Below are 25,160 nucleotides of genomic sequence, written 5' to 3'. Positions count from 1 at the left end.
CTTAAACGTTGGTTTTCGATACAATTAACAGCAATTATGTAAGAAACCATGTAATTTACATTCTAAAGACGTAGATAGATCATGAATTCCTGTAGAGAATGGTTTTTGGTACGTGCCTTTAGAGCCACGGGTTGAGGAGATATGGAATATAATGCAGAGTCATTTGCATTTATTACAAGTTGTTTAAAATTGTATGGACACGAAAGCGGCGATTAGTTGTCTAAACTGAGGAGGTGAGAAGGGGGCAAGGACAGATTACTTTCTACTTACTGCAATTAGAAAGAATCGTATTGATAATGGGATTCGGGCAGTTGACTTTGAGTCAAATCCACTGGTAGACAAGGCTTAGCATTGATAAACCATAGTGAACGTGCAAAAAGTGTGTGTGGGGGGAGGAGGGACTGCTATATGATAAGGTAAAATACGGTTCTAAACCGGTCACTTTGCCTAACTTAGAGTCCATTGCAATTTTTCATAGATACCTGGTGATAACATGTTCAATTTCATCATCTCCTGTACATACAGACATTCACTTGTAGCACATGTGTTGCCCCTGGTGCATAACTGATTGAAGATGTAAACTCCGTCAACAAACTTTATCAAACAAAAACCATAATTTAGCAAATTTTCTGCTCTTTCATTTTAGTTATCTTCACTTTTTGTGTACAATGCACCATTTTCGAGATATTATTTTTTTATACTTTCAAGGTGAATTTTAGGTGCCATTGGACGCGAACCTACAGGTCAGAGAGTTGTATACTCTTCTAAATCGAATTCCTCACATATTTTTTACTATAGGGGCAGTTGGTTTGATTTCTGTTGCAATTAGTTCCCCAGATGGACAAAAAATTGCATAACGTTCCTCAACTAAATGGTGAAAGAGGAGATGCCAACGAACAAGATTTAGGTCAGAAAAATGACACCGTCCAAATAATGACCATCTTTGCAGATGCATTCTATGAGTCTGTCAGTCAAGCTCAGCAGAGGTTGCTGAATCATTGCTGCCACAGCAATGTGAATTTGATGGAATTTGCTTTTGAGATACCCCAAAAGGAAGAAGTCGCAGATAGTCTGGCGATTGCTGTGCTCAAGAAATGTTGTAATTCCGGAAAATGACATGTCCTGGAAACATGCTGTTGACAACAGCCACCAAAGTCCTCATTGCATGGGACGTTGCCCAATCCTGTTGGAACCACATTCGGTACATGGGAATGCGACGTCTGTGGAGTTCTGATGCCAGGAAATTGTGCGACATCGAAATGTAGCAATCTGAATTAACAATAACTGTGTGACTATCTTCCTCAAAAATATGCAGGCCAATAACCACAAATTGTTTTTCTGTTCACACAACCTGGCAGATAGAAGTGTGCCTCGTTGCGCATAATGAGCATTGTGAGCACAGTTTCTGTGAAATTTCTTCTCATGTCCCAGTCACGATGCTAACTGACATACAGTCATTATCTATACAAGTGGAAGTGCAAATCCTGATGCAAAATGTAACTCACTGATCTCTCAGAAAGAGAGAGAACAGATGTATAATGGGGAAACTGACCACTGAGAGCTTTTGTGAAGTGCAAGCCTCACAGCTTGAATATTCTCCAGCATTCAATTACTTCATACTCTTCCGGCTGATGTCTGCTTTAATGCTGGTCTTGTAGATCAAAAGTTTTGCACCCAGGAACTTGGTCATGTTCTCCAACATTGAAACAATTCTCTGAATAAGCACAGATAGGTCAAAAATAGCCGAACATGCATCCATGGAGTGGATCACATAGAATTCAGTGGAGCAACATATGAGGGGAGAGTGAAAAGTTTTGAGCTTCACATGGAAGGGGTGTTTGAGCTACAGTTTCTCATCATGATTTTTCTACATAATCTCTATAATCACCCCCCAGATCAATGCACTTATGCATTCTGTGCTGCAATTTGTTTACAGTCATCTGGTAGAATGATTTGTCCTCAGTCTCACACCACTGAATGACCGCCTTCATCTGTGTGGAAGTGCTGTCCCCGAAGTAGTGAATTCTTCATAGGAGGGAAAAGATGAAAATCTGACTGGGGGGATAAGGTGGATGGGGAAGTGCGGTGAAGCCACACTTGACCAAAGCAGCCTGAGCAATGAGGCCTTTCCGACAGAGGTACCGAATCACGGCCCTGTAGGCCACTCTCGTCTCTGACACTTCATTCATTTTCAACTTGACAAAAAAAAATGGAAGAAAATATGTGAATTTCATAAACGTTCGCACAGTGTGTCCTAAAACTCACACCTTACATCCTCGAAAATTTTAACTACCTAGCATCACTCCTTCCATGTCAGGCTCAAAACTTTTCACTCGTCCCTTGTAAAAGTACTACACAAAGAACCAAATTGGAAACCAAGAAAAATCAAAGACATAGCCTTCATAACAATGGTCCAAAACCCTATAAGTCGTCCCAGTGTACACTTCAAGTACACATGGTCCCCTCTTCTCAAAAAATTACAAATAGTAGCATAAATGGAGCAAAAATTAGTACAGAATTCTGGGGGGTGTTGTGAAGGAGCAACGAATTTGTAGTAAAAACCACAGTTTTGCCGTAGGTTCGAACCCCACCATCGGCAAAATAAATTTGTTCACATGAAAACAAGAGAAGAGATGCTCTCTCGAAATGTAGTGTTAAGTATAGTTTAAAGCACTAGACAATGGATAATGTCTAATTAACATTGCATGCCAACATTAAAATATCATCTGAGCTTTCCCTGAGTGTTCACTGCAGATTTGTTACTTTATAAAAATATTTCCGTGGCGAATGTTGGATACAAATCCTTCTATCGCTCTGTGGTAACTGAAATGGCAGGAGTAGTAGCATACAGTGCCACTACTATGACAATGCCATCTTGCAGACTAAATACTAGCAAACATAAAAGCATCAGATATTTTGCTGGACCCTGTACTACAACACTGTTCATTCCTGAGAAAATATCAGCTTCTAATGTTATTATTGGTATTAAAGAGCAAAATTAGAAAACAACACACGTACTTTACTAAATCTGAATATCTCCTTCCATCCTTTTTAAGGGCGGAATAAGCTGGTGGAACCTGGTTGATTCTACCCTCAAACATGCGTAATGTCTTTCTAAACATCTCTTCTGTGATATGATCTGCAAACAAGAAATAAAAATATGAATGTGTACATTGGAGATGTACAAATTTGAAAAAAAAAATGACATATATACTCATATAGGAACCAATAAAATTCTGATATTCAGTTCAAAATTTTGATCCTAGAGAAATAGCTTTTGCAACTTTAATACAGTACAATATTGTACTGTTCTCTTCAGAGGAAAATCACAATGAAGGTGGTTTTCAAGCTCTGTTTTCTTGTAATAACTCCAAACAGCATAGCTATATTCCTTTTAATAAAAATGTAGCAACTATTCCCATGCCAATGTAAATATTAAGTATATATTAAGTATATTTATTAGGGATGGGGCACATTAATCGGTACTCTACGGTATCGGCTAATGTAGGCATATCGGTGTATAGGTAAAATTACTGATTATTTTACCGATCCAATATATCTATAAATATCTTATAATTTAGTGCAAAATTCTGCCATTTTGTTATAAATGTTATTGATAATCTCCATGCCCTACATTTTAAAAAAAGTAAATGTCTAAACATGCAACTTCTCTTGCACTGCAGTCACCTCGAAATAAGCATTTATTAACACATTTGGGTCTGGCCTCATAATACAGCATTTTTACCTCTGGCCTACAGTTTTTGGTTGTTTTTAAAAAAATCATAGAAAAAAATATTTTTAATTTGTTTTCATTTACCACACATTTCTTAAATCTACAAAACTTCCTCTTGTTTTGTGAAAAAAGATAAAGTACAACATTGTAACAAATGTTAATATAGAGATATTTTAAGTTCGTAATCTGGAAATTTCAATAATTAACAATGCAAAACCACATAAACTATAATAGTTTTTCTTGTATGTACGCATTGCTTGCATTATAGAATTATTTTCCTGTAGTTTACGGTTATTACAAGCATAAGAAAACAGTTTTTCTTTGTGACGTTTCAGGAGAACACACGCTCCTTTCATCAGACATTTATTTTCATTTTGACTAAAGATACAGTTATAACAATGGTTAGTAATTTTTTAAACAAAAAGAATCTGTTATATAATGGATGTTGTCAATGTTACATTGTTGTAATATAGCAACTTAACTGTGAAAAAATAGTCTGTTTTATTTTTATTTCAGATTTTTTAAAATTATGAATCCAAAATATCATCAGGTAATTCAAATTCATCATTGTTTTCACAAAGTCTCTTGATGTTTTCTGTTACATTAAATTTTAAAGATGGTGGCTTACTCCATTTGTGAAAGAGAAAACTCCATACTGGATCTATGTTACCATATTCATTATTTAATTTATTCCAGTGTTCTTCTGCAATGAACGAAGCTTCCCAGACATTCAACTCTGTGTTTCCCGTTAATCTTTTTAAAACCCTTCTCTTTTTAATCAAATGCTTCTCTTCGATGATATGAGTTGACAAACCTGTTCTTGGGTTTAGATTTATAATGTCCAAATCGTGTTCGTGCCATCTTATTGCCATTTTCCTTGCTGTTTGTCCCACATAATCTTTTGAACATGAACAACTTATATTATATATTCCTGTGGTTTCCACATCTGGTAGAGAGTTTCTCATTTTGAATTCATTAAATGTACATTCCAAACTTCTTGGTGATTTAAAAACAATTTTGAAATTAAAACTTCTAAAAATTTTTGCAATTTTATGTGAGAATCCCTTGTGGAATGGGATGCACACAAATTTCTTTTCAACAGATTTTTCATCTTTGTCTGTATTTCTCTTTTCCGTTAGTTTTCTTGCAACTTGTTTTTTGATTTGGTTTATTCTGTTAGTGTGAAAGCCATTTTCTTTTGCTATATTAAAGAGCCTTTCTTCTTCATTTTTGATATCCTCATTATTAGAACATAGTCTTTGTGCTCTCAGGAAAAAATTTAAAAATATGTTATCCATTGTTATACGCGAATGTTCTGATTTGGCATGGATGTATTTTTCCCCCGCTAATTTTTTCCTATGGACTGATGTTTGAATTGTTGAGTCAGTTGTCTTAATTTGCAGATCAAGGAAAGAAATTACATTGTTATTCATGGGTTCGCAAGTGAATTTTATCCGAGGATGTGATTCATTTAACAATTTAAATACGTCCATGATGGTGTTCTCATTTTTAGCAATAATTAGCACATCATCTACATACCTGATGTAGAGTTTGATATCCGCACCTATCACATTAACAATTGGAGATTCTATGTAATGAAGGAAAATGCTGGAGATGATTCCGGATACTGGGTTTCCCATTGATAGACCATTACTTTGCTGATAGATTTTGCCATCAAATAAAAAGTAATTGTAATTTGCACATACAGTAAACCATCGAACCATTTCCCATGATTCTACTGGGTTAACCTTCATCTCAATAAGCCATCTGTGTAATGCATCTGTGGCACCTTCTATTGGGACACTAGGATATAAATTTTCAACATCAAAACTTGCAATACGATACTCATTATTCCAAACAATATTTTTTAGTTTCTGTTTCACTTCATATGCATTTTTAACACTGAATGGTGTTTGTTGTTTAATTATAGCAAGTCTTTCAACTAAATATTTGGATAGTTTGTATGCAGGATGTGTGAAAGTTGCAATGATGGGTCGTATGGGAGTTCCCGGTTTGTGAGTTTTTGGTAGTCCAAAGGCAATCGGCAGGGTTGAATTTTTGACAATGAGTTTTTTCTTCATTTCTCTTGGTATCGTGATACTGCTTTCAATTACTTTTAGAAGTTTTAATTTCAAAATTGTTTTTAAATCACCAAGAAGTTTGGAATGTACATTTAATGAATTCAAAATGAGAAACTCTCTACCAGATGTGGAAACCACAGGAATATATAATATAAGTTGTTCATGTTCAAAAGATTATGTGGGACAAACAGCAAGGAAAATGGCAATAAGATGGCACGAACACGATTTGGACATTATAAATCTAAACCCAAGAACAGGTTTGTCAACTCATATCATCGAAGAGAAGCATTTGATTAAAAAGAGAAGGGTTTTAAAAAGATTAACGGGAAACACAGAGTTGAATGTCTGGGAAGCTTCGTTCATTGCAGAAGAACACTGGAATAAATTAAATAATGAATATGGTAACATAGATCCAGTATGGAGTTTTCTCTTTCACAAATGGAGTAAGCCACCATCTTTAAAATTTAATGTAACAGAAAACATCAAGAGACTTTGTGAAAACAATGATGAATTTGAATTACCTGATGATATTTTGGATTCATAATTTTTAAAAAATCTGAAATAAAAATAAAACAGACTATTTTTTCACAGTTAAGTTGCTATATTACAACAATGTAACATTGACAACATCCATTATATAACAGATTCTTTTTGTTTAAAAAATTACTAACCATTGTTATAACTGTATCTTTAGTCAAAATGAAAATAAATGTCTGATGAAAGGAGCGTGTGTTCTCCTGAAACGTCACAAAGAAAAACTGTTTTCTTATGCTTGTAATAACCGTAAACTACAGGAAAATAATTCTATAATGCAAGCAATGCGTACATACAAGAAAAACTATTATTCATCTATTACGGGGAGAGAGGTACGTACATTCCAGCAATATCAAATCAAGATTCAAACAACACTTCAGAGAATCAGATTTTTGAGAAGATGCAAGTTAAACAATATAGTGCCAAATTTTTTGAAGTGGAAAGTTCGAACTCGTAATACCTACACCAGTGAATTTAAAGGAAAGCTACAAATGTTAATGATAGGACGACTAATCAGGGACTCATACTCAGAATTGGACAGCCTTTCTCGAAAGACATATGATCTCCACATAACATTGTCAAATTCCTTGCATCCACTCATATGGGATAAAGTAAACAGAGCTACACAACAAGTTGTAGAACACTACATCAAACTTTCAGAAAGGAGACTTGATAGGAAATTCTACCAGCTAATTCAAGAAGAACAAGTTATATACAACAACAATAAAAGAAGGGAAGTAGTTAATGTCACTGATAAAATAGAAACTAAGAACATTGACAACAGATTATTTATAAATCTTACGGATATTGAGGTACCTGAAGAGTATATAGAAATTTTTCAATTCGGAATGAAATTTTCAGTTGGTAGTGCTTATATACACAAGGAAGATTTTGTGATTTCAATAGAGAAAGCACTGAATTTCTTAGATGATGAGGAGGAAAAGAGAAAATTACGAAGTCTCACACATGATGCTCTTGATGAACGGTTAAGTTTTGAATACAACAGAAGAAATAACAGAGGTCCAAAATACACGGAACGGGAGAAAGAGCATATAAGGTTGGGGAAAAAAGTTCATGGTTTCAAAATCTGGTTGAAAGAAAACGACATTTTCTTAATAAAATCGGACAAGGAAAATAAACCTGTCCTTATCCGAATTAAGGACTATAAAGAAAAAATGGAAGAATGTTTCAAAGTAAACAATTTCACAGAAACCTCTCGAAACCCTATAACTAAAATAATAAATGAGGTAAAGAAAGTAATTGAAAGCAGTATCACGATACCAAGAGAAATGAAGAAAAAACTCATTGTCAAAAATTCAACCCTGCCGATTGCCTTTGGACTACCAAAAACTCACAAACCGGGAACTCCCATACGACCCATCATTGCAACTTTCACACATCCTGCATACAAACTATCCAAATATTTAGTTGAAAGACTTGCTATAATTAAACAACAAACACCATTCAGTGTTAAAAATGCATATGAAGTGAAACAGAAACTAAAAAAATATTGTTTGGAATAATGAGTATCGTATTGCAAGTTTTGATGTTGAAAATTTATATCCTAGTGTCCCAATAGAAGGTGCCACAGATGCATTACACAGATGGCTTATTGAGATGAAGGTTAACCCAGTAGAATCATGGGAAATGGTTCGATGGTTTACTGTATGTGCAAATTACAATTACTTTTTATTTGATGGCAAAATCTATCAGCAAAGTAATGGTCTATCAATGGGAAACCCAGTATCCGGAATCATCTCCAGCATTTTCCTTCATTACATAGAATCTCCAATTGTTAATGTGATAGGTGCGGATATCAAACTCTACATCAGGTATGTAGATGATGTGCTAATTATTGCTAAAAATGAGAACACCATCATGGACGTATTTAAATTGTTAAATGAATCACATCCTCGGATAAAATTCACTTGCGAACCCATGAATAACAATGTAATTTCTTTCCTTGATCTGCAAATTAAGACAACTGACTCAACAATTCAAACATCAGTCCATAGGAAAAAATTAGCGGGGGAAAAATACATCCATGCCAAATCAGAACATTCGCGTATAACAATGGATAACATATTTTTAAATTTTTTCCTGAGAGCACAAAGACTATGTTCTAATAATGAGGATATCAAAAATGAAGAAGAAAGGCTCTTTAATATAGCAAAAGAAAATGGCTTTCACACTAACAGAATAAACCAAATCAAAAAACAAGTTGCAAGAAAACTAACGGAAAAGAGAAATACAGACAAAGATGAAAAATCTGTTGAAAAGAAATTTGTGTGCATCCCATTCCACAAGGGATTCTCACATAAAATTGCAAAAATTTTTAGAAGTTTTAATTTCAAAATTGTTTTTAAATCACCAAGAAGTTTGGAATGTACATTTAATGAATTCAAAATGAGAAACTCTCTACCAGATGTGGAAACCACAGGAATATATAATATAAGTTGTTCATGTTCAAAAGATTATGTGGGACAAACAGCAAGGAAAATGGCAATAAGATGGCACGAACACGATTTGGACATTATAAATCTAAACCCAAGAACAGGTTTGTCAACTCATATCATCGAAGAGAAGCATTTGATTAAAAAGAGAAGGGTTTTAAAAAGATTAACGGGAAACACAGAGTTGAATGTCTGGGAAGCTTCGTTCATTGCAGAAGAACACTGGAATAAATTAAATAATGAATATGGTAACATAGATCCAGTATGGAGTTTTCTCTTTCACAAATGGAGTAAGCCACCATCTTTAAAATTTAATGTAACAGAAAACATCAAGAGACTTTGTGAAAACAATGATGAATTTGAATTACCTGATGATATTTTGGATTCATAATTTTAAAAAATCTGAAATAAAAATAAAACAGACTATTTTTTCACAGTTAAGTTGCTATATTACAACAATGTAACATTGACAACATCCATTATATAACAGATTCTTTTTGTTTAAAAAATTACTAACCATTGTTATAACTGTATCTTTAGTCAAAATGAAAATAAATGTCTGATGAAAGGAGCGTGTGTTCTCCTGAAACGTCACAAAGAAAAACTGTTTTCTTATGCTTGTAATAACCGTAAACTACAGGAAAATAATTCACATAAACTATCAATACATCTTTTGAGAATACTTCTTATGTGCACATAACAAAAAATAATTACAAATTACAGGTAACTAGCTTTTGTATGAAAAAGTTCGAAACATTCAGAAATGCAGAGAGCAACATCACAGCTGGGGCAGTAAAATGTGTCTTTTCTTGCCCACTTGCCAGTTTCTTTTTTGTGCCTGTCTCCACAAACTTTGCATGACCTACAGGGCCTTGACTTTTTCTCTGTAGGGGGGATTTTCTTTGGAAAATGGTAGCCTGTTAGCCTATCTGCTGTAGTTGACATTGATGTTTGACCTTGAATATCTTCGCCCACTTTGATGAGTAGCGCTTCCCCTACTTGGATGATGAACTCTTCCAGAGACATATTATGATTTTCCCTGTTTACTTTCTTATAAATTACATACGCATTCACCACTGACCTAATGAACAAATGGAATGCAGCATTTCCGCTATGCGGTCTGGATCTAACGACGCCATTCTAAACAATGCAACATACATCAACCCGACAACAAACAGTTGCAGGTGCGAGGTAAAAATAGGACATGAGTCACCTAGCGGTCGGAATTTCAACCAAGAGGCTTGAAGGAACGCGCACATGAGACAAACTACGAACATAGCCCGTAGTTCAATCGGCAAAGCGATTGCATATTGCAGGATGGGCTATGCCCGTCTTTCGTCCACATTGACTTTAAGTTCACTGCGGGCTATGCCCATCGTGAGACCCCAATGTGTTAAGGAGATCAGATCCATTCAGGTTTCTCAAGGACCATTTGGAACTTTATATCGGATCGGTAAAATATTTGTTATCGGTATTGGTAAATTTTATATCAGCACTTTAATAGGTATCGGCCAATGTCTAATATTTATAGCACAAAACCAAGGTGGCTACAGACAAGCAGAAATGAAATTCTCTGACTATTCCATGTTTTCCAGGACAAAAATTTAGATTTTTCCCTAAAAATAAAAAATAAATTAATGTTTTTGGAAATGTCATACAGAACCAGGTATATTAAGTACCTATATTAGCTTCCACACAATTGACTTCATTTCTCTAGGATTTGCATTCAAACTGCAAAATATTGAATTTGGAAAATTATTACTATTCACAAGCTAGGGAGGAATTACGGGATTTTTCATATGCAGCTAATTTTTCAATACAATATTTGATTATTTTTAACGTCACGACTAAATTAGATTAGAGTGAAGTGATTGATGCAAAAAGGAATTTTGTAATTTTTCAATCTCTTTAGCCTTTCTAGTTATTATATGTTGATATTTCCACTGAGGTTTGGAACCCTCTGCTTGCAAGAACCATGAGTGCAGGCTCATTTTTCAATGCACAAACCTACTTCTCTCTTCTACGTAAAGCAAACAACTTAACCCTTGCACACAAGTGAAACAATTGAATCATACAAAACAAAGTGTCATATTTCCTTACATTATCAATAGGATTTCTCCTTCAGTACAAACATTCACAGTATATCCAAGTGAAGTACTGTGAAACTGCCAACATGCAGTTATACCGTTATTACTGGCGAAAAGGGTATATATGTATTAAAAAATAAATGGAAGCAATTTATGGAAAGGGAATCTACTGCATTGTAAAGGTGCCCGATTTAGCTAATCAAATATTAAAACAGGAACACGCTGTTGATAACAGCTAACGAAAGTTTGTGTACGAGGGGCATCCAGAAAAAAAGTTCCAGTGCCAACTGTTTGCAGCGCTAGTGGTCTGAGCGCAACATGCATATGCAGGCAGGAAGAAGTGTCACGTGGCTGTAATCTGGTGCAGTAAAACACAGCCGTTTTAGGACTGTTCTAGGTTAAAGATGTTATAACACCATTAAGCCTTGTTTCCAAGATTATGAAAAAATATAAATATGCTGACCAAGGCAGTAATTTATTTTATTAAAAACATAAACTAAACGTAACGTTTCAACCTTCTAGCAAGGTCTTCATCAGACTCTGTATCAAGTACAAAAGTAACAAGATACACAAGATGGCAGCTCTCATACAGTCTCCCACCAACTGCGAGGTAGTCAGATTTTTGCATGCTCAGAATCCGGCAGAGTGCCATCAGCAATTGTGTGAGGTGTACAGACCAGACATCATGAGCGATGGTAGTAGGTGAGCACTCGATCTCCACCAAAATCGCACCACTTAGCTTGGTGATTCAAAACACTTCTCGCGTGACAAATACTGATGATGTAGCTTCTGTGTGAACCCTGCTACTTTGCTCTGTGGTGCAAATTGTTCTGATAGAAGTTGAGAAAATCCTGGGAAATATTTGATTGACTGTGACTGTCGGAATTATTCCATGTACAACATGTATTATAGTTTTCTAGGGGTGTGTGGGACAGAATCTTTTTGGTCAGGACGGGAAATTTTTTAAATACTGGCATTCGGGATGGGAAAAATTTGCAATTTCCCCGAAGGTCAGGAAATCTCGAATTCTACATGTCATTTTCACCTTAAGTGATTGTTTTTGCATTTCTGGAAAAAAAAACTAACAATTTCCGATAAGTTTCAGATACTTACAATGCAGAAAACGTTGAGAATTAACGACTTTTTAAAATGATTATTCAGTATTTCCTGACTGCTCGGGATTTCAAAAAGCCGGGAAGTAATTTCCAGAAGTCTGAATTGGGATTGAAAATTTTTTTCCAGCTCCAACTTTTCGGGATCCTGCACACCCCTATAGTTTTCTCTTGGATAAAATGTTGGAAAACTTGTGTGTTCTAGATACACAAATACGGCACATTTTGTTTCTATAAGCCTAAAAAAGACGTGAATGTTGGATTTCAAGGTATTTTTCATTGTTTAAGCAATTATTAAAATTAGCAAAAAATGCAACAATTCACATTTAATGCCAAATTCTCGTTATTTCGCTATTTCGAACGGGTGAAAAATGTGTCCTCACATCACTGCAGATTCATAAACACTACTTTGCAGCAATTGACATTTTTCACTAAAATCAAGGTCCCTACTAATTGGAACTTACTTTATGGATGCCCCTCCTATAAATCAGTAGATGAAAAGTGAAAATTTAGCAGGTCTGGCAGGAAACGTCAATTGCAGAAGAAAGTGATATGCTTTTAGGATTGAATGATTCAAGTAATTATGATATTACAATATTTACATATTTATTATTATAATTTTATTTCATAACATTGGACATTCCACGAGTTTAAACAGACAGGACCGAAGAGGGGAGGGGGAGGGTGTGAATTGCAAAACGAGTGTTGCAAAATACTTTAGGTTGGCACTTGTCAAATTTATATGACTTTACCATTGCAGATTTCTGTTTCACTTTTTCGGGACATTATTCAACATATATATATATATATCCCGATTTCTTGGATTCTTCTGGACATGGAATTACAGTTCCATGTCATTGTAAATGAATGTTAGCCTGTGCAAAACCAGTATTACACCTAGATGATGAAAGAAAACCTTCGTACGCTTTTCTACATTGAAAAAGATTAAGTGAGCCAGATGAGTAATAAAACTCCAGCAGCATATTTGCAGTGCTGCAGCAGACTAAGGCTCCATTTTTGTTGGATGTTGCATCTGACAAATGTCATAAACGACAAAAAAATGTCATACTGGAACATCCAAGAAACATTGGATTCATGAGAGCACAATACATGTGATTTTGTCGGATTTTGCAGAATGACAAGTATCGAACTGCTACGTTCGACAAAAATCGCATGCATATAAGGAGCCAAAAAGTTAGTTCAATGAAATGTTGCACCATACCAGACAAACTCGGATGTACAAGGCTCTGTTTATGCATGGAATTTTTGTCAGATGTTGCATTTAGAAGATAACCAACAAAAATCAATTCCATAAGAATGCCATGCATGCAATTTTTGTTTTTGTAGTAACATTTTACATTTTGTCGAAGTTCAACATCAGTCAGACAGCGATATCCAACAAAAATCGTATGCATCAATGGAGACTAAATGTTCATCCGACAAATGCTGTACCACGACATTCAAAAAATTACAGGGTTGCATAGTGCCCTTTTTGTTTCCATGTTCCTTCAGAATGTCCGACAAAATGCCATGCTATGATGCCCAACAACTATCGGACAATGCCACAGTAGTAATGCCCCTCGCCCCTACCCTCCATCCCTTGACTGCTTTGTCCCTTACTACTTCCATACAGACAAGAAAAATGATAGCATTTTCCACATGACATTTAGAGGCTTATCAAATGTTTCTGCCCCTCCGGAAATTTCTCTTTCTCCCTCCCCTCCCCCCATCACTGGTTTCTGTTCTGGTGCTGTGGTTGTGTTGTACATAAAAGGGGCCCAAGATTTAGCAACAATATTTCCTGTTCCCATGCAGCACTACATAACAACATCTTTCAAAGCAAACGACTGGCACATTCATTCCATGAAAAAAAAGTCAATAAAGACAAATTCCCTGACATTTCCCTGACCTCTCAAATTCCCTGACTTTTCCAGGTTTTCCAGGTCTGTCGCCACCCTGAAAACTATTATTTTATGGCATATTCTGTCAAATGAAATCATGCATATTAGAATCAATGAAATATCAACATCAGAATTGAGAAGAAAAAAAGCTTACTGGTATTTACATTGGAATCATTTGCTGCTTCATCACTTCATTAAATACATGCTTGCAAAAATTACTCAGAACGTAATTGTTATGTTAAGAGTAAGGTGTCACTAGACCTCTTTATCATTTTCACAATACCTTCAAAGAGAGGCACTAGGAAACCTTGAAAACACATAGAGCAGCTTCTATAGGAATTCTCTTGAGGGTCAATACAATTATCTTTTTACAAAGATGTATGCATAATACTATTCCTAGACCAACTTCGTCTTGGAAATATTACATACCATAAGAACATTCCTGTGTCACTGTTCCTGTTTCATTGAATGTGTCTGTGGCTACTCCAAGTTGAGCTTTTACAATGTATTTCTTTTTTCCTTCAAGCAATGATGGTAGCAGTTTACAACCCTTAGCAACTCCTATTACTGAAATATAAATGACAATATATTATAAAGTACACAAAAACTATAAATTCGAACTAATGGGTTAAAAATAACAGTGCCATTTTCAAAAACTGAATTTAAACTATATTATACGTATATTTAAACAATATGCTAAAATACTATTATTCTGCAATTTTAAAATTTCAACTATACTCAAATCTCATTGCAATATTTTTCAAAATGCAACAAACACAAGCTTCAAAATTATTTTTCATTCCCAGTTAGCAGGATATTTTACAATACAGGCATAACATTTGTAAACAGTAAATATACTACACGTATTTAGAAATCTGCCAACTCTTGATAATAAACGTATTACACATGCATGCATTAACAAGATGCTACTTTTTTATTGTCAAAATAAATGGAAAAATATGTCAAACCTAAGACTCCAGTTGCTGTTTTATCTAGTATACCTCCATGCCCTACTGGAAATGGATTGGGAAGAAATCTTGATTTTATCCCTGAAAAAGAATAAAGAATAAAAAGGTACAAGAATCTCTCCCAACACTCAAGTTATACTTAAATCTATGGTGACACATACTTTTAGTGGCATTTTAATTTTAGAGAGAATCATTAAAAATTCACATATTCATTTACAGAATTTTGGGAGTTATTTTTGTCTTTGGTTGTTACAGAGATTGTTATGAAGGGGAAATTGCTCTCTAAGGGAAGGTAATTGTGGTTAAGCCTAAAGCTAACTTGGGAGATCAATTGTTTAGAGCAGCAGTTCCCGTACTTGCAAACTGCTTTTCAAGAAAAGGCACATTTTTTGGCTCTTTTTACACAACTGTATTTTTCAAGTTGTTAGTTGATATTTTATCATATCGCATTGTACCCAAGACATTGGGTAAAAGTGACAAGTCTGCTGTTATCTTTAACCTAACAGGAAGCAGACAAAGGAATGCTTAATAAGTAATTAGGCAAACATTAGGGGGAAGAATTGATGTGTGTGGATGGTGAGGAGAACGTGCGAGCAGGGAGAGAGTGATTGGACAGTGAGGTGAGTGGAGTGAAATCTGACAGGGAGGTCAGACGTGTGACAATTACCATTATTGAAAGGACAATCTGTGGGAATAATCGTCATCCAAACGGGAGGCAAATAAGATCCTTTTCCTAACAATGTCCATATCGATTCAGTCGTGGAGAGTATAAAACCCATTCCTAGTTCAAGTCAATTCTTTTGCCATTCCTTTGAGTGTAATCTCTCGAACATCTCACTTTTAGGCCAAGTGAGTAATAACTTTCAGGAGATAACAGTTTCGGCTGTGCTACTGTTGAGTTCCGTTTTAAGTAGCTCATTTTGTTTGTACTCATTTGATTATAAAATTAAATTATCAAATACTTTCATTACACCAAGGTTACTAGTTTTCCAGTTCCTTTTTTTACATGAAGTACATGATAGCAGAATCTACAATACATTGTTACAAATATAACCGCTCAGTTTGCAGAGAGCACCAAAAGAAATCTTGTTCACAATTTTTTCTATTTCCAATTTACACTCTCTTCCATGTGATTTCTAAGTGCTTTTAAAGACAGAAGTCTCTGATATGATTATTTCCTCTAAGAAAGACACCGCCCCAAAAAGTAATGAAAAATATGAGCAGGCAGTTAAATGTTCATAACGTAGCATTGTGAAATAAACATTTATCAATATATCTATTTTTGCTTGTTATTTTTTAACAAAATTGTGCACAAGCACCTAGTAAATAATGTTAGTATTGTAGGGTTAAGCTACAATTTATGTGACATGAAAATATATGTTTTCAAAACTGCATACAGCAAATATTTTCACAGTCTATAATTTGCATCTGGATGTAGTCCCTTAAATGTTAATTCAAATATTCCATGTAGAAATTTCAGTGAAAAATGTAAGATCGAGCAGGACTCGAACCCACGTCTCTTGCATACTGTCCCATTTCTCTACCAACCAGTTAGCAGATCAAGAAGTTACAGTTGGGAGGGGTGAATTTCGGCATCTCATCTCACCGAGAATCACTTCTAATCTACACTTGTACTGTTTAATGTAAAAAATATTATTTCAGTTCCAATAAACACAAAGTGAGCTCAAATCAAACTTAAAAAAAATATTCTCAAACCTATTAAACTTGGTGATCACACGGAACATTTGAGTCTTCAAAAATATTAGACATAATAATTATATCACAAAAACTGGCCTGCTACCAACTGACCTACCGTGCCAGCCAGCTCTGGCATTGCCTGATTTTTCGCTCTCAGTGTTTTAATTGTGTGGAATTGTCTCTGTCAGTGATACTGATTCAATTCCACACACGTAAAACAGTGACAGCGAAAAATGAGGCAAGGCCAGGGCTTCCTCAGTAGCTGTTGGTAGAGCAATGGCACAGTATGCCAGAGACATGGGTTCAAGTCCTTGTCAAGTCTGAATTTTTCGCTGAAATTTCTACATAGTACATTTCCTGTGTGTGCTAAATCTTATTGCAAATATTCCCATTTTTTAATTTTATTAATTAATTTAATCAAGTAAGTAACATACATTACCAACCTTTCAAAAGTATATCTTCCAATTTTTTCACCACTTCGAAGGATGTGTACTCCTTTGTTTTGTTCACAGGAAATAAACCATGCATAAGAAGTTTTAATGTCTTTGGATTCCCATACCTCATATCATGGAAATGACTGATCACAGTTGCAAGTCAAAAATTCTGAAAAGAAGCCGTAACAGCATATTTTACTTATACATTTTATTTTAAGAAATTTATTATTATTATTTATATTCAAATATAATAAACAATGTTTTGCTGGCTCACTATATTTATTCACATAGAGTTTCACATTTGATAGCCTTGCAAGATAAATACAAAAAATATTCTGCCAGGAATATCTTGTTTAAAGTAAAAGCAAAATTGGAAAATTTGAAGGAAAACAGAATGACAGCTCATTTAGTGGAGGTGAAATTTATACATCGAACATCTCAATAAGTAAGTTAAAGGTAGAAGAAAATCTATTTTTTTAAAATATTGGTATGTAATGCCCATCCTTCAATTTTGATTAAAAAAAATAGAGAAACAAAAAAAAAACTGAAACCATGCAAACTTATGGAAGGTCAAAATTTTCAGGAAATTTTGAAAATGGATATTCCTCAAAGACCTCTAACTATAGCACGTTGTTAGTGTTCTTTTGTTCTCATTATTACAGTAAAAAAGCAGTGGTTGAAGAGTTATAGTGCATTTTATAAGATCTATTCCACAATACACAGAGGGAAACACAGAACTTTTTCAAACTCCACTTATTAATAATAGTCACAATGAATATACTTTATTATAATTTGATTATACCTTCATGTGTATACAAATGAACAAAAAAGAGTGAATTGAAATATCATGTGTAGATTTCAGAAAATGGTACATTAATTGCTCCCATGTGTTTGCTGGGCTTGCCAGCTGTCCTTACCTGGGAGAAAGTGCACTGCGACATCTTACGTGAGGAGGCGCATGCGGTCAAAATGACTGTGCTCGAATATTTAGCTCTATTGGGTTTGTTTCATCATATTTTTAAATTAGTTTTCTTGTATTTTTGTTTCCTTGTTTCTTTTACATATTATTTATTTTTTAATACAATATAATAAACTGGTATTATTTTTCAAAAGTAAAATACACATTTTTAAAGAAAATGTTATGTTCTTTAAGTTATTTTTGTAAGAATATAATAGACAAAAGAAACATGATTTTACAAAAGTTTAATGGGTAATTGTTTTTGTTTCAGTTCATTTTTAATATTGTAAGAATAAAATATAATTATAAAATAAACATAATTTTAGATAATTAAAGTGGTTTTCTCGGGAAATTAGCCAGGTGATTTACAGATAGGCTTCTGAGTTTTCGAGAGATAACATCACTCTCATCTTCAGGGATTGATTTGGTGTGGGAGGGGTCTGGTATAGGTGGCAGGCCACTCAGGTGGCATTTCTCCAATGTCCACACTTCCAGTAGACTATCACTAACCAGCCTAGGTCCAGTTCGAGTCCCATGTCCCTGTTGAGGTTTTCCTTTTCCCCGTGTATGACTATTGTTTCTTTGATGAGACGGTCTTAGTAATTTGATGATTTATTGATGATCTCGGTGGTTGTGAAGTCAATTCTATGGCCCTTCTGGATGGAATGTTCTTCCTGATTTTTTGGGATGACAATTCTTAATGTAGCTGGCATGTTCCTTGCAACGCTGTTCGATTGTCCTCCCCGTTTGTCCAATGTGGGCTTCACCGAAGGAACAGATGATACGGTAAAGCCCGGATGTCTTCTGTCCTAGGTCGCTTTTAGGGTTTCGAAGTCGGTTGCTGACTTTCGATGGCGGTTTGTGGATCGTCTTGATGTTGTGTTATGAAAGAATGTGGCTGATAACTGCAGAGAGGTTACCAGTGTATGGGACGATGGCTATCTTCTTGGTTATCAGGTGGGTCCGGGTTTGTTCGTTGGTTGTTCTTGTGTGTTACTCTCTTTAGCGTCTTGTTGATAATGCCTTCACTGTATCCATTCTGCCTGAAAGCTGTGCGCAGGTGTCTTATTTCATCTTGAAGGTGCTCTTTGTTGCTGATGGTGATGGCTCGGTGAAACAATGTCAAGAGATCGCTGGCTGGATGGTGAAAACTCTTAGCGTTGAGGTATAGGATGGTGTGAGTAGGTTTCCTGTATAAACTGTGTCCTACGTTCCTGTCCAGCTTGCGTGTGATGAGGATATCCAGGAATGGAAGGCTGTCTCCATGGTGAATTTGATGTTCTGGTGCTGGTTGTTGAGGTGATCCAGAAACGTTTGTAGCACTGCTTTACCATGCAGCGAGATGACAAAGGTGTCATTTACGTATCTGTAAAATGCAGAAGGTTTCTGTGGAGCTGAACGGAGTGCCTCGTGTTCGAAGTTCTCCATGAAGAAATTAGCTATTGCAGGGTGTCTAGCAAAAGCCCTGAGTAAAATTCCCTGACTTTCCCTGTTGACAAGATATTTTCCCTGACTACCCTGGAAGATGAATGTATTCACATGTGATTAGCTAAAATAATGCTTACCTTAAGCTGCAATTATCAAAGTTCAGGGATTACATAGTTGCACTCATTCACTCTAGGCTATCATCAATACACAATTCTTCACTTTTTACAAATAAGCAGTCTGTCTAAACATATTTACATTATGTACACATAGCACAGCAGCACCTTCCTCACTTCTTAAGTTTCTGAATTTCTTCAGCAAGAACCTCAGCCTCCTTCCCTGCTATAAAAATGTGAATTAATACTAACAAGGTGTGTAAACAACAACTTCCAAAATCCAAGAGGTCTTTGCTACCAGGTTCAGTTTTCAGTGCCTCCTTCAGTTCCCGAAGAAATTTAAAATTTACATTCGACCTATCCATTGAAATCTGCAAAATTTTATTGCACTTAATATATTTTATTGCCTTCTGAAATGCCTCTAACATGTCATTTGACCTTGAACGGCCCAGAAACACTGACGTCAAATATCATGTCTTTACTTCCCCACAATCGTTGTCCCAGAACCTAACATTTACATCCACATGCTACTTTGTTTAGGGATTCGTCAAATCCAATGACAAACGATTCACACTTCGAAAGTTTCTCAAGCAGATCCTTTTTAAAAAAAGGCGCAATAGCAAAAGCAATGGTATAACTTATCTTATCTTTCTGCAGCTGCATTTTTTTGCGATATCACTATCGGGAAACATGACACTGAACAAATTTATATTCTGTCCTGCAGTTCACAGAGAACTGTGTGTAATTGCAGTCTGAATGCACCACAATATTTCAGCTTTAGTTAGACTGTCATTCAACAGGAATGCCTTTAGTCCCCATGGTTGTAGCACATTATCGGAACTTTGTGTATTTTCACTCTTGGAAAAGGAACTGGATGAAGCAGGTTTAAAAGTCGTATCCTTCTTCGATGACTTGAGTTCTTCATCACTTAGACAGGAAATATTTTCCTGTTCACTTCTCGCACTTGCACTCACAAAAACTTTAATCGAGGCACTTATACTTTGACTCGTCGACATTATATTGTAGCTTAACGCTTTCCATATGGCCCGACAAAGCACGACGACCCATATTGCTTAAAGTAAAAATCTTGCAGCACAATTTACACTTGGCCGAATGTAAATCTTTTGGCACTTTTTCTAGCCATGATGAAAAACAAGGCTCCTGCAGCCAGTTTACTTGAAAAACTGATTTTTTCTGTGTCATTTTAACATGTCGAGAACACGTAACATGTTCTGCAGCGTAATTTCACCCTTCTGTAGTCTTGTGAATGGTAATACGTCTTAAAATTGTTCGACACCTGAATGTGATTGGCCGAATACATTGACACGCGCTGGCGTCTGTGGTGGAGGAAAGAAGCACAAGGTAACTCGGCAAACAAACTTACGAAAGACTCACTGAAACTTTTTTTGAAATAGTATCTTGATAAATTACTGTTACTCAAGAATTCACACGACTTTTGATAAGTTTGAAATAATTCCCTGACTTTTCCAATTTTTTAAATTCCCTGACAATTCCCGATTTTTCCGGTCGCTAGTCACCCTGCTATTGCTGGTGAGAGTGGGGATCCCATTGCCACTCCATCGGTCTGTTCATAGTAGCTGAAGTATGTTGAAGTCAGGGTATGTTGGAAGAGGCTTATATGATGGATGTCTGGTGCGAAATGATGCTCCAACAGTGTTAAAAAATTTTGAAGTGGCACTTTGGTGAAGAGCGATACTACGTCGAAGCTCACTAGAAGGTCTCCAGGATAAGTTCTGATGTTCTAAAGGGTCTTGATGAAGTCCGATGAGTTCTTGACATGCTGTTGGCACTTGCCTGTCAGAGGTTGGCGCTGTGCTGTTAGGAATTTGGCAAGGCTTTAGGTAGGGCATCCTATTGCGCTGATCATAGGTCTTAATGGAACATCAGTTTTGTGTATTTTGGGAAGGCCGTAGTACTGTTCCAATGGGTGTTAACTGACCACGGGCAGTGTGGATTTCTTAAGCAGAACCCTGGTTCTCCTCTCTATTGCAGCTTTGGGATCTCGGAGTAAAGGTCGGTATGTGCCGTCGGTGAGAATGTTGGTGATTTTGCTGTCGTAGTCGGTGGATTGAAGTATAACAGTGGCATTTTCTTTTGTCTGCTGGTAGAATGATGATGTCCTGGTCTTCTCTCAGCTGCTTGAGTGTGGCTTTCTCTGCTGCTCTGATGTTTGGCTTAGGCGGAGCGGCCGTTGTTAGGGCCATGTATACTTCTCGACGAATATACTGGGTGGCTGTCACTGGGAGGTATTTTACGGCTTGCTCGATGCTGCTGATTATGTCTGTGGTAGGAATGGTCTTAGGAGCTTAAGCAAAGTTCAACCCCTTCGACAGAATGGAGATCGTTACTTCGTCAAAACGTTTGTCTATCAAGTTGACAACGTTGCGGTTTCATCCCAAAAAATCAGGGTTAGAATTGGATTGATTTGTTGTTTTAAGGCCAATTTATGCACATTAAGGCTAATCGGGACTGGACCTACAGTTTAAAGTGGGATCCGAACCACTATGTGCCTCCACCTGGAATCGAACCCGGGACTCCTTGATTACAAGGTGACGACGCTACCACTGCGCCATTGGGGAGGCCAAATCAGGGTTAGAAGAATATTCCAAAAGGGAGGGCCATAGAATTGACTTCACAACCACTGAGATCATCAATAAATCATCAAATTACTGGGACCGTCTCATCAAAGAAGCAATAGCCATACACGGGGAAAAGGAAAACCTCAACAGGGACACGGGACTTGAACTGGACCTAGCCTGGTTAGTGATAGTCGACTGGGAGCGCTGATGGAGAAACGCCACCTGATTGGCCCACCACCTTAAACGGACCCCTCCCACAACAAATACATATAACTTCACCCTGATTTATCTCTACACTTCAATCGCTGAAGATGGGAGTGGCGTTAGCTCTCGAAACCTCGGAAGCCTATCCGGAAATCACCTGGTTGATTTCCCGAGAAAACCTGTTCAATATTCGCCATCAGGAAAGCTTCAAGAATTATAATTTTACACAAGTCTAATACAAAGGTTTTAGAGACAAGATTATATACTGAAAGGTATTTACAATTGCACAGGGTGAGTCAAAAGTCCCTGACCACCCCTTATATAATGAAAGGGAGTGTAGATTGCAGAAATTGGTCATGGTAGTAATATGTTAGGCCTAGGGGAAAACATTTAGGTGCATGTCATGACAACGTCCGCTATCTTGGATCAAACTTCATTTCTTTTAATGGGAAGGATGGCATGTGGGGTATGGTTTTGGGCTAGAATTTCACCAGGAATTCAGTGACGAAGTCAGATTTATGAAAACTTTAATGATAAGGAAGTTATGGGCATATGAAAGTTACACAATGTGTTCAATATGCTGTACTTTTTGTGCTATGCACATGTTGCGAGAGTTCTCCCATGGTATGCAGACACGGGGCAATATCTCAGGTGTGATTTGTGCAGAGGCATCCAGTATCCATTGCTCCAAGTGACCCACATCCCGAATCTTTTCGGCAAACACGATTGACTTCAAATGACCCCACAGGCAAAAATCGATTGGGGCAAATCTGGTGATTAGGGAGGCCATTCCACTGGCTCACGTCAACCAAACAATCGACCAGAGAACTGGAGGTCCAGATAATGACGAATTTGTCGCCCATAATGAGGTGGTGCCCATCCTTTTGAAAATATGAGGGGAAGCTGCTATCCTCAGTCAAAACTGACGTGTTCTTATAACAAACTCCATTCTCCTATCCGGGTTGTCCTCAGAGAGAGGGTGCTGCAGCTTGTACAGGTGCCACTTAACCATCTTTAACACCCTGCAAATGGAACTCTGGCTGACACCACATTGCACAGACTTTCAACGTGTACTGCGCTGCGGAGACTTGGCAAATGATGCTAGCACTGCCGTAGCTGTTCCTTCATCAGTGGCAGTTCTGGGCCTTCCAGATCGTGGCCTGTCCTGGACTGTACCGCTCTCTTCGAACCTGGTCGGCACTTGGGATTCGCTGGGTTCCGTTTGTTGAAATCACGAGCTACAGCATGGCCTTCTGCCCCCCCCCCCCCCCCTTCCCAGCTTCATGATCTGGATTCGTTCGGCTTGGTCAATGGCATAGTTCAGCACCTGCAAATGATACGTAATTATCATTTTCATATGCTCATAACTTCCTTACCATTAAAGTTTTTATAAATCTGACTTCACCACTGAATTCCTGGTTAAATTCTAGCCCAAAACCATACCCCACACGCCCCCCTGCCCATTTAAAGAAATTAAGTTGGATCCAAGATGGCGGACGTTGTCATGACATGCACCAAAATGTTTCCCCCTAGGCCTAACACATTACTAGCATGACCAATTGCTGCAATCTACACTCCCTTTTTTTTTTATAAAGGGTGGTCAGGGACTTTTCACTCACCCTGTAGTATGTTTTCTACACTGACTACTTCAGTTTTTTTTTTTAAAAAATCTTTTTAGTTCATATCTTCACTCCACATCCTCTTCATCGCCATCAAGATTTCCATTTGCATATTCCACACATTAAAAAACTGTGTGTTCACGGCAGGTGTAGAGTGAACAGTGGATGCATTTGTTTTATTATTTATTTACATTCTTCATCGCCAAAAAAGCGTCGTCTTATTCTTTCAAATTGCCTTTCAAGCTCTTTATCACATTGTTTATCCTTATCGAAACCTATGAATTTGATCCTCTTCTCCGGGGTTCAAAATTATAAAGAAAAATCCAATAAAGATCTGTTGTTAAACACAAGAAAGAATGTGTGGTCAAAAACGCCACAGATGAAACTGAACTGCACCTTTTAAATGGTAGAAGGCCACTGTTAATATTGTTGGCTGGCCAGCACGTCTCCCACATGCCCAGCGTGCATAAGGTGGTGTGGGGGGAGGGGGGGGGGTCCAAACCAACACAAATGCACAAAAAGGCAAGCAAAGAAAGACATTTGTGGTCAAATACCTGCCACGTGTATTCTCCTGGGTTAACAGGTTTAAAGTCATGGGAAACTTACTTCCCTTCCAGCAACTAAAGGTTAAGGAATTAACCTTTGATGGTACTGATTATGGACACTTTTATTTCAATTCAATTCAGCGAAAATAGTGTCAGACAATTTGCCTGCTATTATTTTTGCTTTTGGGTGTACATTTAAAATATTTATATAGGGTGTTTTTAGGCTGATGGAGAAGAGCACATTTATCAATTTGAGATAAGGAACCCTGGTCCGGAAACGACTTAGTCGAAAGTTATAACCGAAAATCGGTGTATGAAGATGTAATGCTTTCATTATTTGCACAAGTTTCACAAGCAAATACATTCACAACAGTTGTTTAAAGTGGCGTCCCCCAGCTTCGCTGCAAGCATGACATCGTCACACAAAGTTCTGGCGTACCCATTGGAACAACCCCGGGGTCGTTCGAACAATGTCACAGGCATCGAGCATTCTTGGCAGGAGATCTGCTTCAGTCTACTACAGGTGTCTCATACACAAGACTGTCTTGTCATGCCTGCAGCGAAGCTAGGGGACGCCACTTTGAACAACTGTTGTGAATGTAGCAGCTTGTGAAACTTGTACAGGTAATGAAAGTATTACATCTTCATACACCGATTTTCGCTTACAACTTTCGATTAAGTCATTTCTGGGC

General features: G+C 36.8%; 1 protein-coding gene across 1 annotated transcript in view; it reads right to left on the bottom strand.

The window, feature by feature from the left end:
* Positions 1-25,160, bottom strand: part of LOC146002819 (pseudouridylate synthase TRUB1-like) — a 43,141-nt gene that overhangs the window by 13,543 nt on the left and 4,438 nt on the right. The window contains exons 2-5 of the mRNA XM_083140783.1: positions 17,011-17,170; positions 14,870-14,950; positions 14,331-14,468; positions 3,019-3,139 (exon numbers count right to left, since the gene is read on the bottom strand). Coding sequence (XP_082996909.1) covers positions 3,019-3,139; positions 14,331-14,468; positions 14,870-14,950; positions 17,011-17,131 — 461 coding nt within the window. The 5' untranslated portion in view covers positions 17,132-17,170. The remainder of the gene's footprint in view (positions 1-3,018; positions 3,140-14,330; positions 14,469-14,869; positions 14,951-17,010; positions 17,171-25,160) is intronic.

This window comes from Lepisma saccharinum, chromosome 19, assembly GCF_977018435.1.
Source record: "Lepisma saccharinum chromosome 19, izLepSacc3.1, whole genome shotgun sequence".
NCBI classification, from domain to species: Eukaryota; Metazoa; Arthropoda; class Insecta; order Zygentoma; family Lepismatidae; genus Lepisma; species Lepisma saccharinum.
Note: the sequence above shows the minus strand (reverse complement) of the source record. Positions and strands in the feature narration are given on the sequence as shown.